At 35.3% G+C, this 26,661-nt stretch overlaps 1 protein-coding gene across 1 annotated transcript in view; it reads left to right on the top strand.

Annotated features, from left to right (window-relative positions):
- The window catches only part of SLC4A7 (solute carrier family 4 member 7), a 123,438-nt gene that overhangs the window by 86,740 nt on the left and 10,037 nt on the right, over positions 1-26,661 (top strand). The window contains exons 13-23 of the mRNA XM_060022070.1: positions 2,014-2,188; positions 5,846-5,979; positions 7,138-7,383; positions 9,232-9,337; positions 11,994-12,155; positions 12,559-12,672; positions 15,344-15,505; positions 15,652-15,903; positions 20,041-20,109; positions 21,496-21,669; positions 25,195-25,326. Of these exons, the coding sequence (XP_059878053.1) occupies positions 2,014-2,188; positions 5,846-5,979; positions 7,138-7,383; positions 9,232-9,337; positions 11,994-12,155; positions 12,559-12,672; positions 15,344-15,505; positions 15,652-15,903; positions 20,041-20,109; positions 21,496-21,669; positions 25,195-25,326 (1,726 nt within the window). The remainder of the gene's footprint in view (positions 1-2,013; positions 2,189-5,845; positions 5,980-7,137; positions 7,384-9,231; positions 9,338-11,993; positions 12,156-12,558; positions 12,673-15,343; positions 15,506-15,651; positions 15,904-20,040; positions 20,110-21,495; positions 21,670-25,194; positions 25,327-26,661) is intronic.

Below are 26,661 nucleotides of genomic sequence, written 5' to 3'. Positions count from 1 at the left end.
AATTTTGTACAGTATTTTTTCCATATTTTTAAAAATGTATATTATTGTATAGGTATATAATGTTAAGGATAATTAATATGCACTTTAAAGTAGTTTACTAGACTATATTGGGCTCTGTATACCAAGATTTAATTTAAAATGAAAATATTATGCAGCATATGTTAAGAGTATTGTAGTTCTATAGTAGGTTAATTTAACTGCCTGTACAGAAGGTTCTTGAGGAAAGTGTGGTGTCCTATTGCCATTCTCATATGAAGTTAGAGAATTATGGGAACAGAGAGGAATTGTAACCAATGTGTCGTGTGTGTGCATAGATGTAAAACTCTTCCATGAGCAGTACATCATGAGGTAATGTAAAATTCGACAGACAAGCATAATTAAACCGTAGTAATAGTCTCTGGAAACCTAGTTAGAAAAATTGTTGCAGAAGTTAATTTTTGGAATAAAGAACAGAAATGTTACCAGTGCAAACATTGTCTTAAAATATTTTGTAGAGGTAGAAAATGATATGGTATTACCATTGTGTAGAAAAAAGCATGTGGATGTTGATACTGTTTTATCCATTGGTGGTCCCTATAGAACTAAAGATCTTGAAGCTTAAATATTTGTTTAAAAATCCAGGATAGCTTATACAGGATGTCTTAATTCATTGACTAATATAGTAGTCTCTGAGTATAATAGAGTAAGACTCTGTCCCCATGCGAAAGGGGCTTATTTAAGTTATTATTATTATTACTTCTTCAGACTTAAAACTGAGGTAGGGTTAGTCACTGAGAAGTACCAAGCCATACCCCCAGTGATCTCATGTTACCCTAGAGTCTCATATAAATGATTGATTTGATGATATACTTTCATTTTCTAGATTATCATTGGCACCATTTTTATTGCAAGTTGGCACCTTTTTTTACAGTTTTCTCAGTCCCCTTGCTGTCATATTATTTATAGGATAACTTCTTCCAGGTGTCAATGTATGTTTAGGCTTTATTTCAGTATTAACTTTGGAAAAAGCTAGAATGGTAAAGCTTGAAACATCTAAAGCATTTGAAAGCATAAGATTAATTTGTTTGGTGTATTTTTCTGCAGTAAGGATTTGAATGATATTTTATGAGTCACAAAATCTTTTCAAATTACTGATTTGTCACCGGTATTTATTGAGTACCTACTATTTCCCAGGCAGTGTTCTAGACACTGGAGATAATGGCAGTGAATAAGAAAAGGTCCCTGCCCCTCACAGAGCTTATATTGTAGTGGAATGCTTTCAAGTTAGATGTATCCAAAAGTCTGATTTTAAAAAACACTGAAATGATAAGTCATTGAAATGATTTGATATGCAAATATAGATTTTAAATTTACTAACTAAAACCTCTTAGTTTTATTAATATGCACACTGGTTTGACTACATATACAGTAAATTACATACACTGAAATAGTTTTTAGGCTTTTTTTCTAGACCAGAAGTATTCATGTGTTTGAAGTACTAAAATTTTAAAACTAAAATTATTTAATTCACTACTTGAGTGGGCCTGAGCATACTATATTCATATTAAAGGGTATTTGGGGACTTATGATTATATTATAATTGCATTCCTGGTATTTCTGACACTTGCCTTTAAGATTTATAATATAAATAATGATTAATAGCATTGCTTATGCACATTTTCATGAATGGGTTGTTAGGTTTTATTTATTTTTATTATGTATTTCCTTGCACATTTGTGTTTGATATCTATTGCATTTACTCATATAGTCATTTGCCTGTAGTCTTTTCAGTATATAGTCCATATGATACAGATGTTTGTGTCTCTTTTAACTTAGTGAGGTCTGCCTTTCCACTATCAGTGGATTAGATTAAATGAGTTTGTCTTCTATAATTTATACCATTATTTAAATAGGATATTGATTTTTGTTGACAAAACACTAGGCACCAGCAGTTTTATGTAGCCCATAGTTTTAGTTTGAACTAGCCAGAATCCTCTAGTGTACAGTTTGACGAGTTTCATCTCACCTATTTAGGCTTTTTGGTGGTTTGATACTTGACATCAAAAGGAAAGCACCTTTTTTCTTGAGTGACTTCAAGGATGCATTAAGTCTGCAGTGCCTGGCCTCGATTCTTTTCCTATACTGTGCCTGTATGTCTCCTGTAATCACTTTTGGAGGGCTGCTTGGAGAAGCTACAGAAGGCAGAATAGTGAGTACAAAGATTGGTAGTGGCCAGGCTCTTAGCTCTTCAGAGGCAAGTGTCTGTGTGCATTTGTCTCACTATTCATACTTTTATTTGAAGAGTCTACCCACAGCATGATTAACCTGTCCCAAAGCAGACTTCCCCCAAAGGTAATTGCAATGGAAAACATGGGGAAGCCATTTGAACAGGAGAAGATGCACAGTTGAGGTAAAAAAAAAAAAAAAAAAAAGAAAGAAAGAAAGAAAAAAGTTTGTCATGGCTTGCTGGATGAATGGTTTTATAAATTGAGTAAAAGGCTTGTATTGTCTTTGTGGGGGGAGTGGGTGGGAGGAGACAGATCAATTGAACTGATTCTGGGTGGGTCATGGGTGGGAGAATTTATCCGTGGGGTCACTTTGTATCCTTTAAGGCATCATAGGATTAGTTAGAGCCATATGATTAACATTAACTAATCCACCCTGGCAGGTCCCCTGGGCTAGACTGTTTGGAAGAAGGGAGCATAATTCTGGACAAATGATGGATTTTTGAAGTGGTGTTTAATTTTGCTGTTATTAAATTTGTGTGAATGTTGCCAAAGTGTTAATTGGAAAGTATAACTGAAAACTGCATCTATATTTTGATATGACTAGAATGAAAGTTTTTATGTTTTTTGTTCTTAGTGATACTGTATTGGGGCTGTGGGGGCCTGATATTGGAACAGCATCTAGTGCTTCGTGAAATTTGGAAAGACTTTTTTGTTGCTGTTTATATACATTTTAATGGCGTTTAAATGAGACAGTTTGTGATTCCTAAGTATATTTTGTTTAATGATATTCACTGTTTAGAGAAAATTTATTTTTTACAGATAAAAGGTTAAAAACCAACCAATTCTAAGTAGTAATAATTGTTCAATTAAAGTATTTCATAAGCTGAACATGAGATAAACCTGACAACTGAAATTTCCTTTCAACTCAATTTATTTTTGATTATTTAGATTCTTTTATATTATTCTTTTATATTATTATAGCAAAATAGATATTTTTAGTAAGTTTCTTTATGTGCTGTCACAAGTTGTACATGTAACTCTGCTGATCCCTGAGGAAGTGTGTCGTGTCTGTTACCATCATGGAAATACTGTTTCTTTCCTCTTGGACTGTCACTCACTGCCTGCCCGTCTCATCCTGCTGTTTAATACCCTGTGCATGTGATAGAGCTTTAGGCACTAGAGGAACATAGACAAGGGTAAGACATGGGCATGTGTCATCTATCCTCAGGGTCCTAACCTAGGAGAAAAAGATAGGATAGTATATATGTAGTTACTATGTCGTGGTGTTCTGTGCCACACGTGAGTGAGGTAAAGGAAGAGCTGTAGGAGTTGTAATAATTTAGAATAGAGAAATCGGAAATACTATGGAGGGAAATGATATGGAGATGATGCGTTTATTTTCAGATGCCTTATTGGAACTTCAGGTAGAAATGGAGACATTAGGAGGTGCAGTTCCAGAATTTATAGAGTGGTAAGAAAGAAATATGAAAATTGGGAAACTGAAAATAAATGAGGTTAACAATGTAAAGGGAGAGAAGGAGAGGAAAAAAGTGTGGGAAGTTATCCCCATTTATGAAATGGAGGAAGGATGAGAATGAGGAGAACAATGGCCCAGAGAATTAGACACAGGCACAATCAGAGCTCTGAAAGAGGAGTCAGGATGATGTAATTTTGTAAAAACCAAAATAGAGGTGTAGAGAAGGAGGAAGATCAGCAGGGATTGTTCAGTGCTATACAGTGGAGAGGCGTATGGGGGAGATTAGGGGAGGGCTTCTGGTGGGTAAAATGGAAGCTTTTGAATGTGGGTTAGTTAGGGCAGTATAGGGAGGGCTGTGATTTCTTTAGGGAAAGACAGGTTTTAGTTTGGGAATGAACATAGAAACAGTTTAAAAATTGGGAAAAAGTAGGTCTGGGTAAAAGAACCTAGTAAATGTGGCAATGAGGGGTTTGGGGAATGGTGAAAGGAAGGTTTTCACCTGGAAGTTTCTGCTCTTTCAACACAACATTGAGGAGGGAAAGTAATTTTGCGCCCAACTGCCTTCCCCACCCCATTAGCATTTCTTTATTTGCCATTTCCTTGTTTCTCTGCTCAATTTTTTGCTTTCTATTTCTAGATGTTGTTTAGACATTTTTTCCTTTGATTTGAACTCTAAATTCATTCCTAAATATACATATTATAATTGAACTAAAGATTTTATAATAGCTTAGTAGTGTCTTCCAGGACAATCTCTTGTTTGTCTGTGGGCAAGAAAACAAATTTATATCATACAATTCATAAATATATTATTAATATGAACACTTATTCATTTTGCCGAAAGTCTAGTTTGTATGTGGGTTTGATCCTATTTTTATACTAATAATTGAGTGTTACTTTTACTACATACTATTCTTATGTTGTGATTTTGATTTTGGAACATGCTCTTATTACTGATGATGATAATTGCTACCATTTATTGAGTGCATTCCATATGCCAGACAGTGTGCTTGCTAGTGTTTTCAGAAACACTGCTTCTTTAAGTTCTCCTGGCTATCATCACCCACATTTAAAAATGAGAAAAGTTGGGCTGGACAAGTCTGAGATACGGCCATGGTTTAGCACCTGGTGGGAAGCAGTCTTCTACTTCAGATCTGGTTCTGAAGCCCTGCTCTCTGCCTGCTGCTGGGTTGCCTCTCAAGTTCCAGGAGGCTTGTTTCTCACAAGTGTCTTGTCTTTGCTTTACCGATGATGGGCTTTTCCTTTCTTAATTGTATATCCCAGTTGACCTTGATGTTTGTGAATGGTAAACCGTTTTCTTTCTGACCCCTCCCCTCTGTCGAGTGTCATAGCCTATATGCCTTAGCAACTGATAACCTAATCAGTTAGGATGTAATGTTGGTAGTGAAACAAAATTGGCCTACTAGCTTTGATTTAAGGTTTCTATGAGTCTTTCATTTTATCATTTTTACCAAACTTTAATAATAATATTTCCTCATGTATGGTTTCTAGGAGTTTTTTAAGGAGATTTTTCATCTATTATTTATGTTAAGCAATTCATGTTTTATATATGTTGGTTAAGCCCATCATATTAGATTAATTTCTTTAAAATGTATGGGAAATTGCACTTTAGAAGCAAGTTTGAGAATGATAGTTTCAAATTTGAGCATGCTAATTTCTTGTTCATCTACTTGAAGGAGTCTTTTTTTTTGTAGCACACCACATGGAGCATTTAGTATGTTTTTTATTTTCTTAAATGAACTATTTCAGACATGCAAAAATATTCAAAATAATGTATACATCTTTATACTCACCATAGGCTTAAGAAGTAAAACATGTATAGATAGGGTTGGAGCCTCTGTGTCCATCTTCCATTTACCCCTTTTTCCTTACCTCCTGTAGTACTGAGTTTTAAATTAGGGTTGATTATAAAAGTTCACCTTTAATATGCTAAAACAAAACAATTTTTCTATGTATTTAAAATATATTTGTAATTTTCCATATTTAAAATTTAAATTTGAGATTTAAAGTTGCATTTGCTTTATTTTTTTAACCACTTGATTAATATTTTTATTTTCCAGGTATCTTATATATGTGTATTATAGTAGGTTAGAGATATATTTATGATGTATTACCTTTATTCGTTTCTTTTTTCCTTAAACAGAGTGCAATAGAGTCTCTTTTTGGAGCATCATTAACTGGGATTGCCTATTCGTTGTTTGCTGGGCAACCTCTAACAATATTGGGGAGCACAGGTCCAGTTTTAGTGTTTGAAAAAATTTTATTTAAATTCTGCAGGTATGTAATAGTTACCTACTTGTCACATTTGTTTATGTATGTTTATAATTATATATTATTGTTACTAACTTTAGTTAAAAGTACATTGTATATTTAATAGCTGAAAAAGAGGATGTGATGAGTATACATATTTTCAATATTTTGGGGCTACTGTGTGGTCAACCCTACTCTGGCTCCTACTCTCATCCCCAGTCACCTTGAATTTAAACTCAGTGGATTTGAGTGCTGATAAGAAAATCACTTGAGGGACAATAAAAGTCCTTTGTGTTAGCAAATTTCAACCTAGTAAGAAGGTAGTTAATCTGAATTATTTATTATACGGTATGTTGGTCTTCTAAAGGAAGTTTAGAAAGCAGTGGATCTCGAAGGCTCACGCTGACTTTACCCAGCAAGCCTGTGTCACAGAGGGAGCTGCAGCTCACAGTGTGGGGTTAGTGCAGATTACTGGAGCTGGTAGCCTCGGAATTTGACATGGCAGTACTATTCCTTTTGTGAGATAAATGCAGTTGAAAATTTTAGTCTGAAACAACTTGATGCTGTTAAATGTTTGATTCACTAATTTCTCTTGTTTGGATTCTTTTGCCACTGGACAAGCTGATTCTGATTCTGATCTGGCACAGTACACACATAAATAGAGAATGTAGTGGCCTCAAGTGTTTTAGACTCCCTGGTAGTAATTTCTTATTTGAAATTGAATTGGAAAATGAAGTCACTGTGGTGATACTGGTGGTAGAGGAGCTGGTGGTGGTGGGGCTGGGGCGTGGCTGCCGTGTTGACGCTGGAGCATCTGGGTCTTCAGAGAGAGCGACATACATCCACTTGTTCTACAGGCTGCTTATCTGTCATTTACTCCTGATAACTGATTTCTAAAGTGAGGTCTTTGTTTTTAAAATATTTATTGCCTAGTAGATTTTCACTGTAAACCTTTTGTATAAGTAAAATATAATCATTAAGTCTACTAATAAGAAGCTAGTCTTCAGTTGAAGCAGAAAAACACATAGAGCTTTCTTTAGTCATTATTTTGTTATTCTGTAATGTGTTCTCTTTTAGAAATCTTAAGTTTTTATACTGTTCTTATTGTTTGTTATGAAAATTTTAAGTACCAGTACTGTTTGGCATGTATATGTTGATCATGTCCACATTTTTCTTTCTAAACAGAGATTATCACCTTTCCTATCTGTCTTTGAGAACCAGTATAGGTCTGTGGACTTCTTTCTTGTGCATTGTTTTGGTTGCGACAGATGCAAGCAGCCTTGTGTGTTACATCACCCGGTTCACTGAGGAGGCTTTCGCAGCTCTCATTTGCATCATATTCATCTATGAGGCTTTGGAGAAGCTCTTCCATTTAGGAGAAATATATGCATTTAATATGCACAACAATTTAGATGAACTGACCAGCTACTCGTAAGTGTTTCTGTTTCCCCTAATAGTAAATGTATTTTTGCAGAGGTGTCTGAGCAAAAGAAAATGGACTTTTTGCAATGTGATGCTCACTGTATATCTAGCTATAACTACCCAACTAGCAATACGGAGGTTGACTTGTTTGTTACAGATGAGATCTTACCAAAGCACACAGTGGATGTAAACGCGGTTGTACAAATTCAGTCATTTTTATTCACTGAAACAATTTGTCCAAGTGTGTGTATTTTTGGTTTTATGTGTAAATTGGATCGACCAATTTAAATTCAGTTGTTTGGCAACTAACCACCATATATTTATATATTCTTCATGTTTTGCATTTTCATTAACGTTTTTGAAACTTGATCATTTTTATTGGAAGTTATTTTAAAGTGTAATTTCAGTGCAGTGTTGTATGTTGTTTAGTGGATTATTTTCTTTGTGATAAGAAAAGCATGAAATGAAAATATTTTAGGACTCTAGAATAAAATAGGATTTGAGAAGTAATTATAATAGTTACAAAGGGTTGGCAAACTTGTTTAAACTTGAAAAAGGTTATTAAAATTAGACATACCGAGGTAGATGCCTGTATTTGCTGTCTTGAGCACAGTTGGTATGAGCATGAGCCTGCATTTGATTAACTTTCCTGGAGGAACGTGGTTACCAAAAGCCTTCCTTCCTCCTGCCCCCCTCGGCCCCAGTCCCTCACTTCACACCCCTCCTCCTCTCGCTGTCCTCACACACTCTCGACTTTGATGCACAGAGGAGGGAGGGATGTGAAACTTCCTATAAGACATTGACCTATTTGAAAATATTAGTGACACTTTGATGCCAAATCTATTTTGTGTCATTTTCTTTGTTCTTAAACTAGTTAATTTTTTAAATGTTATTTGTTGTCTTTTCTCTTTCCCTGCTACTTTGATCTTTAAAAAGCATGGTTTTTATAGCTAGTGCCAACCAGTTAGAGCACTGTTTCCTACCTGTGAACATCATTTGTTCAGCTAACATTCTGTGACCAGGCACTGTGTTAGGAATGTTGAGTAATATATTCATGTCAGTGTTTGCCATTCATATCGTAGCCCCTTTTGTGTATGAAGAAACTGAGGCTCGTGGAGGTTAAAACTTGACTTGGGTCAAACAGCTAGTAAATGATAGAGCCTCAGTTGAATCCAAAGTCCAGCCACCTGCCTTTTCTCAAACAGCTCATAATCCAATTGAGAATATTCTTGTTTCTTTTCATTTTTTAAATCCATATTTAGAGATTTCTTGGCTTATGTATGTGTATCTAGCTTTTTCAGGCAGGTGAGATAGTTCTGGATATGAACTGAACTCTCTGATTGCTTTGACTCTCCTAGTCCTGTCCTGAAAAACTATGTTTTACCTATTACTTTAAGGATGGATCTTAAGATGAGTAAAGGATGAGCATGAGCAGGTAGGGCTAGAATTAGTAGGAGTATAGCTTATACTGGTTCCCAGTGCATGTTGTGTGTGTGTAGATGGGAAGGCGGCAGCAGCTCCTGTGGAGGTAAGTGGTAAGATTTAGTGGAGGCTGACCGTGTTAAACATGGTGGTGTCTTCTCAGATTTTTAAAGAAAATAGTACTGCCCCAAGGGATATATCTAACCAGTTTCATTAAGTAAACATTTTATTGGTATTTCTATTAGCTTTGTTATATTTATATAAGCCAAACTTTATTCCATTCCATTGTTTCTGATATTTTCACTTTTTAGTCTCCATGCTTTGCAACATGGAAAAAAGTTAAGAAGTTAAAAGCTACTCCATTGTGTGACTGATTTAATAAAATGTAAACATGAAATGCAGAATGGTTAAAACTACCCAATTCTGATTTCTCAGATGTGTATGTGTTGAGCCTTCTAACCCTGGCAATGAAACTCTGAAGGTGTGGGAGGAAAGGAATGTAACGGCACACAACATTCCCTGGGGGAACCTCACTGTCTCTGTGAGTATATGTGAAGTGAAGGCTGGTGCAAACAGTAACCTTGTTATTTAGCTTTTCCTTAGTAAACCTAAATTTCCTTCTTGATTGATGGATATCATATGTTTTCAGAATATAGAGTTGTGTTGACCAAATAGAAGTTACCACATTTTTATTTATCATGTACTGAAGTGTATAGGTTGAAAAGAATGAAGCTGGTAGGAAGGGAGATCAAGATGGACTATATTTGGCTTCCAAGATATTAATTATTAAAAAGATTTGAATAATCTTCTGGTTTCTAATTCCTCTTGGATTCATAAGTTCATAGGCCTGTGGTTGCTGGTCCTCAGGTCGACAGTTCCAGCAGCTCTTACCCACTTGCGCCTTCTGTTGATCAGTCCATCTGCTCCGGCAACTGCTTATTTAGAAGATGAGGAATGCTCGTACTGAACCTGTTTACCTTGTAGAGACTAGTATGACTTCAGCACTGAAGGGAAGGAAAGGAAAGGAAAAAGGACAGAAACATATAATGAGCACCTACTGGGTACTGAGCACTATTACATACATATTTTTGTATTCTGTTGGGAAATGTTGTCCTAGCCCTAGAAATATCTGTTTTGGACACTTCCCAGGTTGGGATTTAGAAATAAAGATGTCCAGTGATGCTGGCAATATCAATTAAAACCAAGATCCCTTGAGCTTCTCTGGTGCTTTTTATATCATGTAAGCAATTGTAGGTCATTCTTTTCTCTCTAAGGGTGATAGCTCCTAAATATGTAACTGGAGGGATTTCATCTGAAATTTTATCCCATTGATAATTTACATCTGCACTGTCCGGTACAGTAGTCACTGCCATATGTGTCTATTTAACTGTACGTTCAATAAAATTAATTAAAAGTTCAGTTTCTTGGCTTCACTAGCCATGTTCCAAGTGCTCAGTCCTGTCGAGTGACTGACTGCTGGCTGGCTGTACAGGACGGTGCAGATACCTGACATCTTATCATCACAGACAGTTCTGGGGACAGTGCTGATGTAAAGCACTGTGTGTCAGTAATCAACTTAGAATAATACTTTACTGTTTTATATTAGAATAATATTTTATTAACTCTGTCTATTTTGTTGTGAAAGAGGTAGAGTTAATAGAGGTGCCTATATGAAAGTGATTTGTTAAAAAAGCTCATTTCATGATGAATAGGATGTCTTAATATTTTAGATTATGTATATGGTCTTTTCAGTGTATTTTCTTGATATCCATCAGGGCCATGTTAGGTTTTTTTGTGTAGCTATAGCTTTTATTTCTATGATCCATGTTGTAAATTGTAGGATTACTAATCTTAGCACGTAGAAATTGAGAATAATGGAAACTTTGTTTTTCTTTCAGTAAACCTGAGTTGTATTTTATTTTTGCGGTATGCGGGCCTCTCACTGTTGTGGCCTCTCCCGTTGCGGAGCACAGGCTCCGGGCGCGCAGGCTCAGCGGCCATGGCTGAGCCTAGCCATGGCCGCTGGGCCTAGCCGCTCCGCGGCATGTGGGATCTTCCCAGACCGGCAGGCGGACTCTCAACCACTGCGCCACCAGGGAAGCCCTGAGTTGTATTTTTAAAATGAGTCTCATTAGAATCTAAGTAAGGAAAAAAGGACTTCAGTTGCATGTGCCTTTGTTAATCTCTGGTTGCCTTTCAGTTATTTTTCCCCCCAGAGGAAAATCAAGTCAATATATTTCTATAATTGTATTGTATTATGTTATATTATTGACTATATTATTGATTTTATTAATGGAAATATTTCAGTGGTCACTTTACTGCTCACAGTCCCATGCATTAATCCCACCATCAGAAAAGTCAGAAAGGGACTTCCCTGGTGGCACAGTGGTTGAGAATCTGCCTGCCAATGCAGGGGACACGGGTTCGAGCCCTGGTCTGGGAAGATCCCACATGCCGCGGAGCAACTAGGCCTGTGAGCCACAACTGCTGAGCCTGCGCATCTGGAGGCCGCGATAGTGGGAGGCCCGCGCACCGCGATGAAGGGTGGCCCCCACTTGCCGCAACTAGAGAAAGCCCTCACACAGAAACAAAGACCCAACACAGCCAAAACTAACTAAATAAATAAAAGCTGAGCTGATGTCCTTCTTCACTAAAAGAAAAAGAAAGAAAAGTCAGAAAAGCCAAGCACAGTTTTTATTATTGATTCGAATTTAATAGTTTAACCATCTCTTATTCAGCATTCTAAAGGCAGAGTCGTAATTTTCTATAGCTTTTGTTGTAAGCAACTTGTTCAGAGGTAAAGGAAAGACAGTGAAATTGTTGAACAAGAATGCAAACAAATATTTGGGAATTAATAAAAGGCTTATATTGAGATATATGAGCCTTTCACTAAAGGAAATAAGGAGTTGAAAGAAAGGAGTGGAGTGTATGATGTGAATAACTTGACAAAAATACAGTATTTCATTTCAGTGACTTAAGATGCAGATTTGTCAAACCATGACCTCTCTGAACTCAGGATATGTTTTAAAATTGATTGTGTGTTAATGTTGATAGTGTTTTTTCTAAGTGAAACATAAAATAATGGTGTGCCTTATGATCAGTAGCATCTTAGAGTCAAAGAAGTTCTTAGTAATTTATTGGCTGTCTGAGAATCCCCTTCAATCCCTTCCTTTTTCTGTTTTTTCCCCTTTTTTCAGGAATGTAAAATCTTTCATGGTACATTTGTAGGATCAGCTTGTAGTCTCCATGGACCTTATATTCCAGATGTGCTCTTTTGGTGTGTCATCTTATTTTTCACAACATTTTTTCTGTCTTCATTCCTCAAGCAGTTTAAGACCAAGCGCTATTTTCCTACCAAGGTAATTGGGGTTTAATTTTGGAGTTCTTGTCATAGTCATGTTTTTAGTTTTCATTTCCTTGGTTTGGTTTATTTCAAAACAATAAGATATTGTTTGAAGTTAGTACTTTATGTCATATAGCTATAAAGAAATTATTCATAGTGAAAAGTGTATATTCCATGTCTGAGCTAACAGTAGGAAGACAATGCTATCATGAGAGATGATAGGTTAGTTGTCAAATGTGTTTCTTATCTTTTGCAAAAAATATTAGTTATAAATGTATTTCACTGATACATTGTCACTAATTAAAAAAAACCTCATTCACACTTTCTAGTGGCATATTTTAGTCTGTGAAAGATATGAATTATTTAGAAAGGACACATAGTATTTTTGTGTTTATACTAACGAAACCCCTTTAACATAGGTGCGATCGACAATCAGTGACTTTGCTGTATTTCTCACCATAGTAATAATGGTTGCAATTGACTACCTTGTAGGAGTTCCATCTCCTAAACTTCATGTTCCTGAAAAATTCGAGGTAAGGATTAAAACACTTGGCTATTTGTTACTTGGGAATACCAAAGTACTTTAAAGTGAGATACCACCTCCTAAGTAGTTATTTCTAAAATATGCATAGTCTCTCTGAAGAGCTGATGCTTTGAAAGCAAAAATTATATATATGCCTCACATATATAAAAAAATGAAAGGATGAACAGAGACAAGTGAACATATTTAGGAAATAAGCAAGAAGGTATCAAAGCTGGCCCATCAGGTAGAGTGAATGAAAATATTCATGGTGAGGAGTTGGGAGTCATTTAAAATTTTTGACCCTTCTCTCATAGCTGGAGTTCACAATATACTTTCCAGGTGAAAGAAACATTCTTTATTCCTTTATAAAGGAGTAACTCAAACTTGAATTTATAAGAGTGGCAAGGGGATCCTCATTAAAATTTTTAGAAGGGTGGTATATCTGACAGTAATTGGAAAGCTTTGTGTAACACTTCCCAGCAGAATCAAGAGAGAATCAATTTTTTTTTCCACAAGAAAAATGATACTTAATCTGAGCATCCATGAACTCTTTGGTTTCATTAGCAAACTACAGTTCTTTGGTATACAGTATATCATGTGCATAACACAGCATTTGATAATTATTTTCCCTTCTAAGTTAGAGGTGGTAGCTTTTGAATACTTTCTGGAAATTTTTAATAGTCAAATATTTGTGTCACTGCTTATATTTACATTTAACTAATTATATGACTTCTTTTATAAGCAGAAGATTTAAAGGGGATTAGGAATAAGGAATATAACGAAGATAAATTTAGTCTGTTCTCTCTCTCTGGGATTGAAAAATAACATTATTTTAAAAACCAGGGTGCTCAAAAGTAGAGGTGGAAAATGATCCAGCAAAATTGTATAAATCTATATTTTTATCTAAAAATAAGAAAAATTAAGCTTTATAATATTTATTGTATGAATTTTACTATAAGGATAATTATAAGTAACATAATACATAAATGAGTATAGCATCATTGGGTATATATTTTTTTGCTGCTAAGAGTATATAATTTTTTTTTTTTTTTTTTTTTTTTTGCGGTACGTGGGCCTCTCACTGCTGTGGCCTCCCCCGTTGCGGAGCACAGGCTCCGGACGCGCAGGCTCAGTGGCCATGGTTCACGGGCCCAGCCGCTCCGCAGCATGCGGGATCCTCCCGGACCAGGGCACGAACCCGCATCCCCTGCATCGGCAGGCGGACTCTCAGCCACTGCCCCACCAGGGAAGCCCCAAGAGTATATAATTTAAAAAGTTTTGGAGACCTTTGTTTAAAAGCATAGATATTGAGCCACTAAAGATTTTAGGCCATTAAGAGGTGACTATATCAAAGTATTCTGTTTTTACCAAGTCTTACAAATAGACAAAACTATAAATTATATTAATGTAATTTCCTGTAATCCTGGTCCCATTTCCTTATTCTGGTTCCAAATATATCCTTGTTATTCATTTATCTAGCTTTCAAGTAGCAAACTGATTTCAAGGGGTTTAAAATACACTTGGGGAAACAAGTTAAGAAACAGTTAAGAATATATGCATTGTATACATAAAACATATTTATTCATGTGCAGTATTGAATATGAAGCAGTATAATGTATATCAGTGTGGGAAAATTATAATATCTGTATTCAAAAACAGTAAATTTCCCTTTTGTGTTGACAGATGTTTTCATGTAGAAAAAACAGGCTTAATATGACATCTAAGTAATAGAAGCATTTAAATTTCAATATATCCAATATCCTCCAAGAATGCTAAACTCTTATGATCTCTAAAAATGTTTTATTATAAAAAAATTTTATGTTAACAGCATTGAAATAGATTTTTAAAGTGCCAGATTTTTGTCAGCCAATGCTTTGGAAAAATAGTGTAGTGAGGCCCAGTTCTACTTTAGTACTGACCCTGACAAGATCACTAGTCTGTAGGATCTCCAAAGCAGTTTAGATTAGGAGTTGATCTAGTAGGTAGATTGATTTCACTTTATATGAAGTAGATAGGCATGTGTTGAAAGGACACTCTACTTCACTTATCTATTCCTGCATAACAAACCTCCCAAAACATCATACCTTTAAACGACAGCACTTTTTTTGTTCATAAATGTGCGACAGTTGGGACTAGGCTTAACTGGGTAGTGCTCTGGTCTCCTGGTTTGAGATCTTATACGTGGCTGCAGTCTTTATTGCCTTGATGGGAGCATGTCTGGGTGCTCAGTTCAGACGGCTGAAGAAGCTGGGTAATTGCCTCCCACCCCTGTCTCATCACATTGTGTCTCATCCTCAAGAAAGCTTATCCAGGCTTACTCAGAGCTTAATCTCAGGGTTCCAGAAGGGTTAGAGAAGAAGCAGCAGGGTCCCTTGAGATCAGGACTCAGAAATCACAGGGTTACTTTGGCCTTATTCCCAGGTTCAAGGGGAGGAAATAGACTCCCCTTCTAGGTGGAAAGAGTGGCTGAGTCACGGGGACAAGAGACCTGCCTCTAGGGATGAGAATTCCTATGGCTGTCTCTGCAAATAATTCACAATATATCCCAATATTTAATCCAGTCCTTTCTGATCCCTTGGCATTTGTTGGGGTAGACACAGTCTGTGCTGTGGAAATTTTGTGCAGTAGGAGAAGGAAGCTTTTTTTTCTTTCCTTCTTTTAATCCTTAAATGTTTTAACAGCCTACTGATACAAATAGGGGCTGGATCATAAGCCCTTTGGGAGAAAATCCTTGGTGGACCTTATTAATAGCTGCTATTCCAGCTCTGCTTTGTACCATTCTCATCTTTATGGATCAACAAATTACAGCTGTAATCATAAACAGAAAGGAGCACAAGTTGAAGGTAATTTTAAAATTTTGTCCCAAGAATTGTTTCTTTGAGTTGGAGATGGTGAAAATTAATTTCTTCTCTCTTTATAAGTAGTATAGAGTTTTAACCTAAAAGAACAATATAGGCTTACAAATATTCATGTTTGTTTCACTTTTCAGAAAGGAGCTGGCTATCACCTTGACTTGCTCGTGGTTGGTGTTATGTTGGGAGTTTGCTCTGTCATGGGACTTCCATGGTTTGTGGCTGCAACAGTGTTGTCAATAAGTCATGTCAACAGCCTAAAAGTTGAATCTGAATGTTCTGCTCCAGGGGAACAACCCAAGTTTTTGGGAATTCGTGAACAGCGGGTTACAGGGCTAATGATTTTTATTCTAATGGGCCTGTCTGTGTTCATGACTTCAGTACTAAAGGTAAAAAATCTCTTTATTGCAATGTTTTAAAATCTTTCTTTATCATAAAATTTATACTTGGTTGTATGAAAATGAAACATTAAAATATCTAAAATTAGTTTCATTTCCTAGAATTTACTTGGAAAATAATATTTTGGAATGGTGGTTAGTGTAGTAGGCATCAGTGTTAGATTGTATCCTTTTAAAAAATAATGTAGTTTAAACAAACAAAAAATAATAATAATGTAAAAGGGTAGTATTAAAGACTATAGAGTTTAGGAAGGAGTTAATCCATGGCTTAGTTATGATCTAAAAGAAGAATATACCAGAGGATTTTATAAGCATATTAGAGGAAATAATATTGAAAGATAGATGAAACAGTTATTTGACCACAATGTAAAAAATAATATTGCTATTAATTGAATTAATACATTCTTCCTGACAAAGAACGTATTAACGAAATGAATGTATTAAATGAAATATGAGTAGTAACACTCATTAGGAAAACAAAACGAGCTAATACTATAAATGAAGCATGTAAGAAATTATACTTTATGATAAACCTCTTTTAGTCACATCTGATCTTTACTGTACACATTCTACCTAATCTAGTGATTTAATAAAAAACAATAGCCATAGCAAACATAGCTAAGTATCTAATCTTAAATCTTCTATTCATCATGGAAGAGCTCAACTCCATTTTTTTTGGTGTTTCAGTTATGTTTGTTGTAAAGAAAATAAGTAAAAAGTTGTAAACTATTTATAAATTAGGGTACAAACGTGGAGTGTGTACGTGTGTGTGTGTTACATATTAACTAAAAGAATTGTAGTTAATACTAGAATTCTTTGGCCTCCTTTCATGGAGCCAATTAATTGACCAAATATTTGTTGAGTACTTTCTGTGCTATTAAGTACTGAGGCAACAATAATAAATAGGACACTTTATTGTCTACTTTGAAAAACTTGGCAATCTACTTGGTGAAACAGATAGGCAAATGGGCAATTACTGCATAGTGGTGAGTATATTGTTAGAGGTGCTTGGGACAAGAGGAGGAATGTGTAGTGCAGTCTTATGGGGATGCTGCGTCTCCTGATGAAGGTTGCCCTTTACATTTTTTAAGTAGTTCTAAAAATTTTTAAGTATTAACTGCTTATAGGCAGAAAAATTCAAGTAGAATATCAAGAAAGCTCTAAAATAAAAAGTTAGTCTATTTTCTCTCACTTTCCAAAAGCAACTCTCCAGAGGTAAACTTTTTACTCCTTTGTTTTTTAAGTTATTTTGTTAGTTAACACCATTATAGATTTATATACTTTTATAATTTTATTTTTCACTTTATTATCTTTAGACTGAATCTCTTTGCCTAAGACAGTGATTCTTAAAGTCTAGTTCAAGGACCTCTGGGAGTCCCTGACACTCTGTCCGGGGTCTGCAGGAGCCTCCCTTTCCCATTTATGTGACTGTGTTGAGGCCGGGTTGTCTTCATAGACTTTGGCCAGAACGATATATTGTAGCAGATTTAATGCAGGTGCAGATATGAGAGTGTAGTCGTCTTCTGTTAAGCCACCCGTTAAAGAGATTTACAGAAATACAGAACAGCGCTGCCCTTCTCACCTAATCTTATGTTCTTTGGAAATTATAGTTTTCCAGTAAAAATATGTTTTTTATATTAACTTGTAATAGGTTTATTATTATTTCAAAGTGAGTTTAAAAATAACTATTGGGACATCCCTGCTGGCGCAGTGGTTAAGAATCTGCCTGCCAATGCAGAGGACACGGGTTTGATTCCTGTTCTGGGAAGATCCCACATACTGTGGAGCAACTAAGCCCGTGCGCCACAACTACTGAGTCCGCGTACGCCACAGCTACTGAAGCCCATGTGCCTAGAGCCCGTACTCTGCAACAAGAGAAGCCACTGCAATGAGAAGCCTGTGCACTGCAACACAGAGTAGTCCCTGCCCTCTGCAACTAGAGAAAGCCCGCGTGTAGCAACCCAACACAGCCAAAAATAAAATAAAAAAACTATTTAAAATTTTCTTTTAATTTCTAATATGGTGAATATCTATTTCCCACATACCTATATACCTATTTATATATCTATACCTATGTCTCTCTCTCCCTCTCTCTCTCTCCCTCCCTCTCTCTCTCTCTCTCTCCCTCTCTCTCTCTCTCTCTCTCTCTCTCTCTCTCTCTCTCTCTCTCTATATATATATATATATATATATATATTCCACGTAAGAGTATTTGGGGGGAGGGTCCTCAGTACTTTTTAGGAGTATAAAGGGGTCCTGAGACCAAAAACTTGAGAGCCTCTGACCTAAGTTTATGTCTTTCATGAGGATTTACCCCAAACATCCCATTCTCCCTTTCATCAGTTGTTTTTGGTTGGCTGTGTTTTTAGTTTTATTATTATTGTAAAGGTTACCAACATTTACACTCTGTGCTTTTTCTGTAAGTTAAATTATAGCAATGTAAGCCCTCTGGGAACACGTAATCAGTATTATGATGAAATAAATATTCGCTGAGGACTAGGCGGTATGATCAGCCTGCGTAGAGGCAGAAATAACCCTTATTTCCCCAGACTCCTGCGGTTTCAGAATAATAGTCCAAGCCGCAAGACCTGAGAAGTTTTCTTAATATTTGTTGACTTCTCTTACTTAAAAAAAAGTACATATACAGGTTCCACTTTTTCTTGTATTTCTTTTTTGTATTTCTAAAGGAATTCCTTGAGTAATTTTTTCATGTCTGGTACCATAATTAGTAAACTTTCAGAGTTCTTGCATGTTTCAAAATTACCCTCTATGATTGATAGATGGATATTCATTTCAAGTTTCAAATTTATTTTTCTTTGAGTCTTAAAGTTATTGTTGCCTAGAGATCAGTGGTTCTAGTAAGAGGTCTGATATCTATTTGGTTTTTGTGTCTTCAGAAGCATCTTTTTCCTTTCTAGAAGCAACCAAAATATCCTTTTTACTCTTAGAGTTTGGAAATTTCACTAGGATATTTAGGTAAATAGAAACTTTTAATTTACCTTGCTTCTCTCTCTGTGGGTCATTTTACTCTAGAAACTTATGCCTTTAACTGTGGGAGTGTTCTTCAGTTCTTTATTTCCTTTTCTTTATTTTCTCTTAGATATTTCTTCACTTTCAATTAGACAGATACTAGACCTTCCAGATATGTTGTTACATTCCTCTTCTCTACTCTCTCTCACTGTTAAAATTTCCTCTATTTTCTTTATCATTTTATTGATCTCTTTAGTCTTATCAAAATCGTTGTTACAAAATTCTTTTAAATTATTTTGATAATTGTATCTTTAATTTCTGGGAGTTTTTTTTTTCATTCTGGTTATTCATTTCTCTTAGCATTCTGAAGTTGCTTTATGGATTAAATATTTTCTTGAGATTCCCTGAGGATACTGATTAGATTTTTGATATGTTTTCTTTTCTCCCACGGTCCTTAGTTAAGGACATACGAGGTTGTTTACTAGAGAATGAGTGTGATTCTCCTCTGGCTGTTAGGTCTTTTTTCTTTATAGGTCTCTCCCTTGGGTGAGTGCTGATTGTGGTGTTTGAATCAATGAATGGGGCCTGTTGCTGGCTTTCCTGTGGGATGTCTGGGCATGGACTAGGTAGGCAGTTTGGGATCCCCCTAACTGCCAAAGTAACAAGGACATTCTTTTTCAGGCTGGTGTTTGTTTATTATACGTATTGTAAATGGTATTGTATAGCAGTCACTGTAGGGGTAGTGATAGTAATAATAATGGCTAACCCTTTTTGAGTGATTGATATGTACCATGTGCTTTTCTGAATATTTTATGAATTTGAAGTTTTTTAATCTTCAAGGCAATCTGATACAGAAACTAAAATAGAGAGATTAAGGCTCAAGAAGAGGTAAACTGGGTTTTTAGGCCAAGTAGTCTGATTGTAGTACTTCTGCTCTTAACCACGGAACACAGTCCCTTCTTAGGAGGGAACATGTAGATGGTAAATGATTCTTCAAGGAGGTTATTGTTTACTAGCATTTTTCTTTGTTATAGAAAAGTCTCATCACTGAAAGATCTTTTAACTCTATCTCATAGGCACTGACTATGTTTTTATGTATTTTTTTATGTGAAATTGTTCTGGTAACATGGGTTCTAATTGTGGTCATTTTACTTACAGTTTATTCCAATGCCTGTTCTGTATGGTGTTTTCCTTTATATGGGAGTTTCCTCATTAAAAGGAATCCAGGCAAGTCTTAAGCATTTAATAACTTTCTAAAAAAAACTTAAACATTTTATATTTGCAATGATTGTTTTTCTGATGGTAGTGATTTATTCTCTGATATTCTGGGGGCAGGTTAACTAGTGACTTCAAATCCACATTTTCCAAGTAATTATTGCTTACTGAACATTTTTTTCCCCCTGAGAGTGAGATCATGAACTGTTATGTCCTTACCTATTTTTAATTGAAGCTAATGAAAGGTAACTATCAATGAAGACTAGTATAGTAAGAGGGAGGATCAAAAGGATTGGAATGGGGGGAAAGGGGCTATTTCTGACATGTTAGAACAGTAATTTCAGTTGCTTAAAAAGAAAATGTAGATATTAGTCTTCTATAACCATGGTAATACCTGCCATTTGTATGGTGCAGTACAGTTTATAGAGCCTAGTATACAGATGATTTTCTGTGATCCTCAAAACAACTTTGGGATATGAAAGGAAGAAGTACTAATTTTGTAAATCATGAAACAGAAATAGACTTACTGAAGGTTTTTAACTAAGTAAGCGTGGAGCCAAGGCTAGAATCTAGTGTTTTCACTACTCTGTTTTGTCTTATTTGTAGTATTTCTTGGGAAACAAGCTGATAGAATGAATTAGGATTTGTGTGAATCCAGCCTTAGTGTAGAACGTGTAGCTGCTCAGGCAGGGTTGGCACCACTCACCCAGTCCCGGCCGTGAGCAGCGTGTGGTCCCGAGCTGCCGGCTGCCGGCTGCCGGGTATCTCAGACGCACCAGCATTTTTTTTTTCAACACAGTCCAGTATCTACTCTCCAGTGGTCAAGAGATGATCTCATTAACTCAGCTGATTGTTTTACAATTTTGTGGGTTATGTAGGGCTGATCTTATTCCCAGTTTATAAATGAGGAAATTAAAACTCAAAAGGACCAAGGGATTGGCTCATAGTTTCCTTTTCAGTGGGTGAAAAATTAGTAATTGTTACCTCAGGTTATTTTCATAAAATTGGTAATGTTAGACTTAGAAAGTACCTTGGGAGATTGTTACTCTTTTATTTTACATATTAGAAAACAAGGTCAGAGAGATTAAATGACTTGTACATTTGGTTATAGCAGATAAATTTATCAAAATATTTTAATTCCCCAATTTAAAACATTTTGACTTGAGTTTTCTGATTAATGAATTACATTTGTTTAAGTGGTTGCCTTGATTTTTTTTTTTTCTCCTTGGATCAAGATGTTGTAAACTGAAACATTCTCCTGTGTTATCACGGCATATCAGGGAAGTTAGAGTTTAAATCACAAAACCCTAAAGCAGAATACAATTTCTTTTCCTAAGTAACAGAAATGATATTTTTGTTGAAAACTTTTTCTTGTTTTGCTTTCCATTCGATATCCAGTTTTTTGACCGTATAAAATTATTTGGAATGCCTGCTAAGCACCAGCCCGACCTGATTTACCTCCGCTACGTGCCCCTCTGGAAGGTCCACGTCTTCACAGTCGTCCAGCTCACCTGTCTGATCCTCTTGTGGGTGATAAAAGCTTCGGCTGCTGCAGTAGTTTTTCCCATGATGGTAAGTTTTTTTTTTTTTCCAGACTTTATCACTAATTAATAACATTTTTATGTGTTTTGGTAGTACTTATCTTACTAATATTTATAATTGACTTTGAGTAAAGGATTTTAAGCACCTTAGGTGTTTTGAAATGTGAATTAGCCCTTTCTAGCTGTGAAACCAATAGTTTTCAAAATTGAATTTGCTTGTCATTTTCTAATTTTGGTTTGTTTTTGATTTTTAGTCCTTGGGTATAGAACACTGTTCCGTATTTTTAAACAATTTCAGAGTTTAGGACGTTTATGAAGCAAATATGGTAGCCTAACTTAAAAAGCAGAGCAACCAGAGCAACATGGTTCTTTAATAGGCTATTTCAATACATCTTTTTCAGAAATTAATAGATCTAGAAGTCAAAAAGTAATAAAGATTATAGATGATATTAATAATTCATTACATTATCATATACTTTAATAATTATTCATAATTTAATCATTAAATTATCACATTTCAAAATTGCATTTTGCAAATAGGGAATAGGCATCCTTTTGTAAATATTATGCAAAAGTTGGTTTATGTACATGGCCAAAAAGAAAATCTTTAAAAATTAAAAAGTTGTGAAAATTATACAGTTAATATTCCCTGATCACAGATAAATTAAGTTATAAATGAATAGTGAAAAGTCACTAAAAAATATTCAAAATTATATACCATGTTCTTTGTTTTGCATACTTAGTATTATAAAAATGTCACTTCCAAGTATGAAGGCTACTAGTTTTATTGCATGTGTGTTTGTGTGTGGGGGGGGGTTGGTATCAGTGTGAACTGGGTAATTTTAAAGTTTATAGAGAAAAATAATACCAGAGCCACAACAACATGGATGGTAGAAATATTCTGTATCTTACTGGGGTTGCTTTACAAGAGTACATGTATTTTTCAGAAGCATTAAACTCTACACCTGATATTTTTTTATTTACTATATGTAAATTGTATATTAATGAAAAGATAAAGATATAATAAATACCAGAGAATAACAAAACAAAGATAATTATAATTCAGAATTCCTAGCTGGGTGCGGGGGTGAGGGGCTTGACTGTTCCTATGCTAATACCATGGTGTTTTTGTTTTTTTTTTTAAAGGGAATTCCTTTATTTTTATTTATTTATTTGTTTGTTTGTTTATTTATTTATGGCTGTGTTGGGTCTTCATTTCTGTGCGAGGGCTTTCTCTAGTTGCGGCAAGTGGGAGCCACTCTTCATCGCAGTGCTCGGGCCTCTCACTATTGTGGCCTCTCTTGTTGCGGAGCACAGGCTCCAGACGCGCAGGCTCAGTAGTTGGCTCATGGGCCTAGCTGCTCCGCGGCATGTGGGACCTTCCCAGACCAGGGCTCGAACCCGTGTCCCCTGCATTGGCAGGCAGATTCTCAACCACTGCGCCACCAGGGAAGCCCACCATAGTGTTTTGATAACTGAATATTTACAAATTGCTGTCAAGTCAGCATAGCTAATACAGTATGAAGTTGGCATAGGAATTGACAAATAGATCAGAAAAACAGACTAATGAGTCCAGAAATTTGTAAGGATATATGAGAATTTACCGCCTGAATAACATAAGCGGATTATTTCATTAAAGGTGTTAATTCATTTAAATGGGAAAATTTAGTATATAGTATTAGAAGATTTGACTGAATACTGGGAGCTAAATAAAGTTGCTATCTTATCATATTCAGAAAGAAATAATAAATCAATTCAGGATTTAAATGTTAAAATGAATTGTAGTAGAAAATCTTGAAGATTATTTGTATAATCCAGTGATTGAAGGTAATTTTTCAAAGAAGGTAGATAAATCCAACAGTAAAAGAAAGATGATATGTTTGACCACATGATAATTGTTTTGTTTGTCCTTATTAAAATCAGATAGTGAACTGGGAGAAAATATTTGTAACATATAAGACAGGTAAAGTGTTTCTGTCCAAACTACACAGAACTTTTAGGAATTCATGAACAGAAGTCAATTGAAACCCTCCTCAGTGTTGGTGGGAATGTAAATTGGTTCAGCCACTATGGAGAATAGTATGGAGGTTCCTCAGAAAACTAAAAATAGAGCTGCTACCGTATGATCCAGCAGTCCTACCCCTGGGCATGTATCCAGAGAAAACCATAATTCGAAAAATACATGCACCCCAGTATTTATTGCAGCACAATATAATAGCCAAGACATGGAAGCAACCTAAATGTCCATCAACAGATGAATGGATAAAGATGATGTGGTATTTATATATACAATGGAATGTCACTCAGCCATAAAAAAGAATGAAATAATGCCATTTGTAGCAACATGGTTGGACCTAGAGATTATCATACTAAGTGAAGTAAGTCAGATAGAGAAAGTCAAATATCATATGATATCACTTATATATGGAATCTAAAAAAAAAAGATACAAAGGAACTTCTTTACAAAACAGAAACAGACTCACAGACATAGAAAACAAACATACGGTTACCAAAGGGGAAAGGTGGTGGGGAGGGACATATTAGGAGTTTGGGATTAACATATACACACTACTATTGTACATATAAAAGGTAATCCACAAGGACCTATTGTATAGCACAGGGAACTCTACTCAATATTCTGTAATAACCTCTATGGGAGAAGAATCTGAAAAAGAATATAGGTACATGTATATGTATAACTGCATCACTTTGCTGTACACCTGAAACTAACACAACATTGTGAATCAACTATACTCCAATATAAAATAAGAATTTTTTTAAATTAAGTAAAAAACAAAAACAGAAGAGGAAATACAAATGTCCAGTGAACATTTGAAAACATCTTCAACCTTAGCAGCAGTTAAAGGAAAGCAAATTAAAGAATAACGTGTCTTTTTCACTAATATAATTTGAAAGTTAAAACCTAATGCTGGAAAATGGGTTCTCTAATGCATTGCTGAAGAGATTTTTAAAAATTATATCTACTTAAATAATGTACATAATGTAAAGTAATCATAAAAATTAATAATCATGTTTGTGAAGACACTCATCATGGTTAATCTGCTTTATAGTTTTATGCAGAGTTCAAGGGATTTATATAGGAAAAGGCTAAAAATCTCATTTCCTTTATGTCTTTGAGCAGAAAGTTGAAAAAGATAAATAGGTGACTCAGTTTCTTTGAAATAAGATGGTGTATGGGGCTTCCCTGGTGGCGCAGTGGTTGAGAGTCCGCCTGCCGATGCAGGGGACACGGGTTCGTGCCCCGGTCCGGGAAGATCCCACATGCCGCGGAGCGGCTGGGCCGGTGAGCCATGGCCGCTGAGCCTGCGCGTCCAGAGTCTGTGCTCCGCAACGGGAGAGGCCACAACAGTGAGAGGCCCACGTAAAAACAAAAACAAACAAACAAACAAAAAAATAAGATGGTGTATGAAGTCATTTTAAAATAAAATATGTGAAGTACTTTTCAATTTACGATTTAATAAATACTTTTTCTCCAAGTGATATAATTTGCATATTTTTAGATGTTACTTAATATTCTCTCCATCACTTTTTAAAGGTTCTTGCGTTAGTCTTTGTACGCAAACTCATGGATCTGTGTTTCACAAAGAGAGAGCTTAGTTGGCTTGATGATCTCATGCCAGAAAGTAAGAAAAAGAAGGAAGACGACAAAAAGAAAAAAGAGAAAGAGGTAAAAAAAGAATTTTAAATATACACTGTTCACTTCTTTTTTAATATTTTGTACCAAGTAGCAAGCACTATTATAGTCACTTTGATGGAATCAACTCCTTTAGTCCTCCTAAGAACCTTATTATTATAAAGTGTAGGTACTTTTATTATCCCCACTTTACAAATGAGGAAACAGAGAGCGAGAGAGAGAGAGAGAGGTTAGTAGGTAGTTTGTCCTAAACACAGGCTCTTACCCATTTTACCAACTTGCCTTTATCCCTTGCCTTTATGTACATTTATGTTAAATGTACATAAGTACATTTTAGCATACATTTTAATTTTAACAGCATTTTAATAATCTGGCATATATTGGGTTGGCCAAAAAGCTTGTTTGGGTTTTTCGGTAACATCTTATGGAAATGAACTTTTTGGCCAACCCAGTGTAAGGACAAAAAGGACTTTAAGTAAATATCTTTTTACAGAAAGTATAGTAAAACTTTAGTCTTTATATTCAATATTATGTACCCTTAGTTGATTTGTATACTGAGATTTACATAAATACTCTTTTCTGAATTTGATTTTTTTTAAGTAACCAGCTCAATATTATAACCTAGTAAGAAGGACAAATAAAACACTTGAGTATGTAGCATAGGTGATTTTGTTGATTTTAGTGCCTCACTTAATTTTCCCATTCAGAATATTGTTTGAAAATCAAAGATAAGAAGATATACATTTTTTAAAGTTGTGGTCCTATTTAAATAGATCTCAGAATTGCTGGGGGTTTTTTCTAATTTTTGAGGGAAATCAGCATAATTTATAACTTATTGCATAGTATTTATGGAAAAGCATTTATTAAAGTTTTGCAGACAAATGCGTTTAGGGCTTGTTGGCATTTTTTCATGGTTTCGATTGATTTTTCAGTGCTGATTTATGGCAAAATTACTGGTTGTGTATTTACTTTTCAACAAAAATTTTGACTTTTTAATTAGGACACTAATTAAAACATTTGAATTGAGTCTCCAAAATTTTTAAGAGCTTTGTTTCCTTCAAAGCTATATATGTATGTAAATGTTTATGAACTTGATGATTTTTCAAATAGGGTATAATCTATTTATAAAATACTTAGGTAAAATTGCTTGCTTATTCCTGTATCAGGGAGAATAAGGTTATTTGCATATCACAAAACAAAAGTAAAGCTGGCTTAAACACAAGAGCTTATTTTCTCCTATAAAAGGAATCTTGAAAGTAAGTGATCTGGTGTGATGGCTCCACAAAGTTATCAGGAACTCTGCTGCTTTTCTCCCAGCTCGGCATAGACTTTTCATCCTCAGAATCCCCTGATGGGTCAGAAGGGCTG

The sequence above is a fragment of the Delphinus delphis genome, chromosome 10 (assembly GCF_949987515.2).
Source record: "Delphinus delphis chromosome 10, mDelDel1.2, whole genome shotgun sequence".
In the NCBI taxonomy this organism is placed as follows: domain Eukaryota; kingdom Metazoa; phylum Chordata; class Mammalia; order Artiodactyla; family Delphinidae; genus Delphinus; species Delphinus delphis.
Note: the sequence above shows the minus strand (reverse complement) of the source record. Positions and strands in the feature narration are given on the sequence as shown.